Source organism: Spinacia oleracea, chromosome 6 (assembly GCF_020520425.1).
Source record: "Spinacia oleracea cultivar Varoflay chromosome 6, BTI_SOV_V1, whole genome shotgun sequence".
NCBI classification, from domain to species: domain Eukaryota; kingdom Viridiplantae; phylum Streptophyta; class Magnoliopsida; order Caryophyllales; family Amaranthaceae; genus Spinacia; species Spinacia oleracea.
In genome coordinates this window covers 91,217,417-91,218,925 of record NC_079492.1, presented here as the reverse complement: position 1 = coordinate 91,218,925, position 1,509 = coordinate 91,217,417, and the positions used below count along the sequence as shown (strand labels likewise).

The 1,509-nt window shown below is 40.2% G+C and overlaps 1 protein-coding gene across 1 annotated transcript; it reads left to right on the top strand.

Moving 5' to 3' along the window:
* Positions 1-480: 480 nt before the first annotated feature.
* LOC130463358 (uncharacterized) lies at positions 481-1,509 on the top strand. The gene has a single exon (XM_056832465.1). It carries the CDS (start codon positions 481-483, stop codon positions 1,507-1,509), a length of 1,029 nt encoding a protein of 342 aa, XP_056688443.1.

The following is a 1,509-nucleotide window of genomic DNA, read 5'->3' as shown; positions in this document are numbered from 1 at the left end:
GCTTGGGTAAGATAGTTAGTTCTATTGGGGACTTCATTCAAGCTGATAAAGCAACAATCAATAGGGACAAATTGCAGTATGCTAGAGTTCAGATTGAGGTTGCTTTATCTCAGAATTTACCTGAGTGTGTTAAGTTTCATGATGAACATGGTACTCTGAGAACAATCAATGTGGGTTATGAATGGAAACCTACTGTTTGTGAACACTGTAAACTTCTGGGTCATCTTGCTAGTGACTGTAGGAAGAAAAAAGGGAAGAAAACTTGGGTGGCTAAGACAGTCCAAACAGTCCAAAACCAACCTGTTGCCAACATGGTTGTTAGCACTAGTGAGAGTGATGGGTTTGTAACAGCCAACAAAACTGCTCATATAAGGCAAGAGAGGCATAGTCCAGTGATTGTGGCTAACTCTTTTCAGATTTTCTAGGGCACTGGATGCCAAATGGGTGATGATAGTTCAGGTGATACATTGGTATTAGATGATGGAGGTGGAATCCCTCCTGATTCTAATGGATAGAATGGTATTCTGGAATGTCAGGGGGGTGAATAGGGGCACCAAACAAAAAGATGTAAAATCCTTTTTGAACTCAAATAGGTGCAGCCTTGTTTGTCTCCTTGAAACAAAGGTCAAAGCTCACAATCTGGGGGCTTTGTACCTTAATTTGTTTACTGGTTGGTCTTTCACCTCCAATAACATGTGTCACCCTGGTGGTAGGATTATTCTTGCTTGGAATCCATCTGAATTCCAGGTGAATCCCTATTTCAGTTCCAGTCAGTTAATTCAGTGTGCCATTAAACCAAAAAATGGTAGTCAGTTTGAATGTTCCTTTATATATGCTCATAATTCTCAACAAGATAGAGTTGCTCTTTGGAAAGATCTTTGCTCTATAGCTGGTTCAGTTAATGATGCTTGGATCTTGATGGGTGACTTTAACTGTGTTCTCAACACAGATGAGAGAGTGGGTAGTGCAGTTAGATTACATGAAATTCAGGATTTCCAGTCCTGTGTTAATACTTGTGGCTTGGTGGATGCTAAACTAAATGGTAATTTTTTCACCTGGAATAATAAACAACAAGGCAGTAGGAGAGTGTTCTCTAAACTGGATAGAGTTTTGATAAATCAGGCTTGGCTCACACACTATCCAAATACTGAGGTTTGTTTTAAAAATGAGGGTTACTTTGACCATTGCCCTGGCATTGTTTCTGTTTACCCTCATTTGGCAGCAGGGAAAAAGCCCTTCAAGTTCTTTCACATGTGGCAAGAAGCTCCTCAATACAAAGACATTGTGATGACTGCTTGGAATATGTCTGTTACTGGCACTCCCATGTATCAGGTGGTTCAGAAACTGAAAAATGTAAAAATTGCTTTGAAAAAGTTGAACAAGGAGGGGTTTGGTGATATTGAGGCCAAGGAAGCTAAAACAGCTCAGGCTCTGCAGGAGCTGCAAGATGAATTACACAAAAACCCTGCTGATGTTGAGATGGCTAATAAAGAAAAACAAGCACAATAG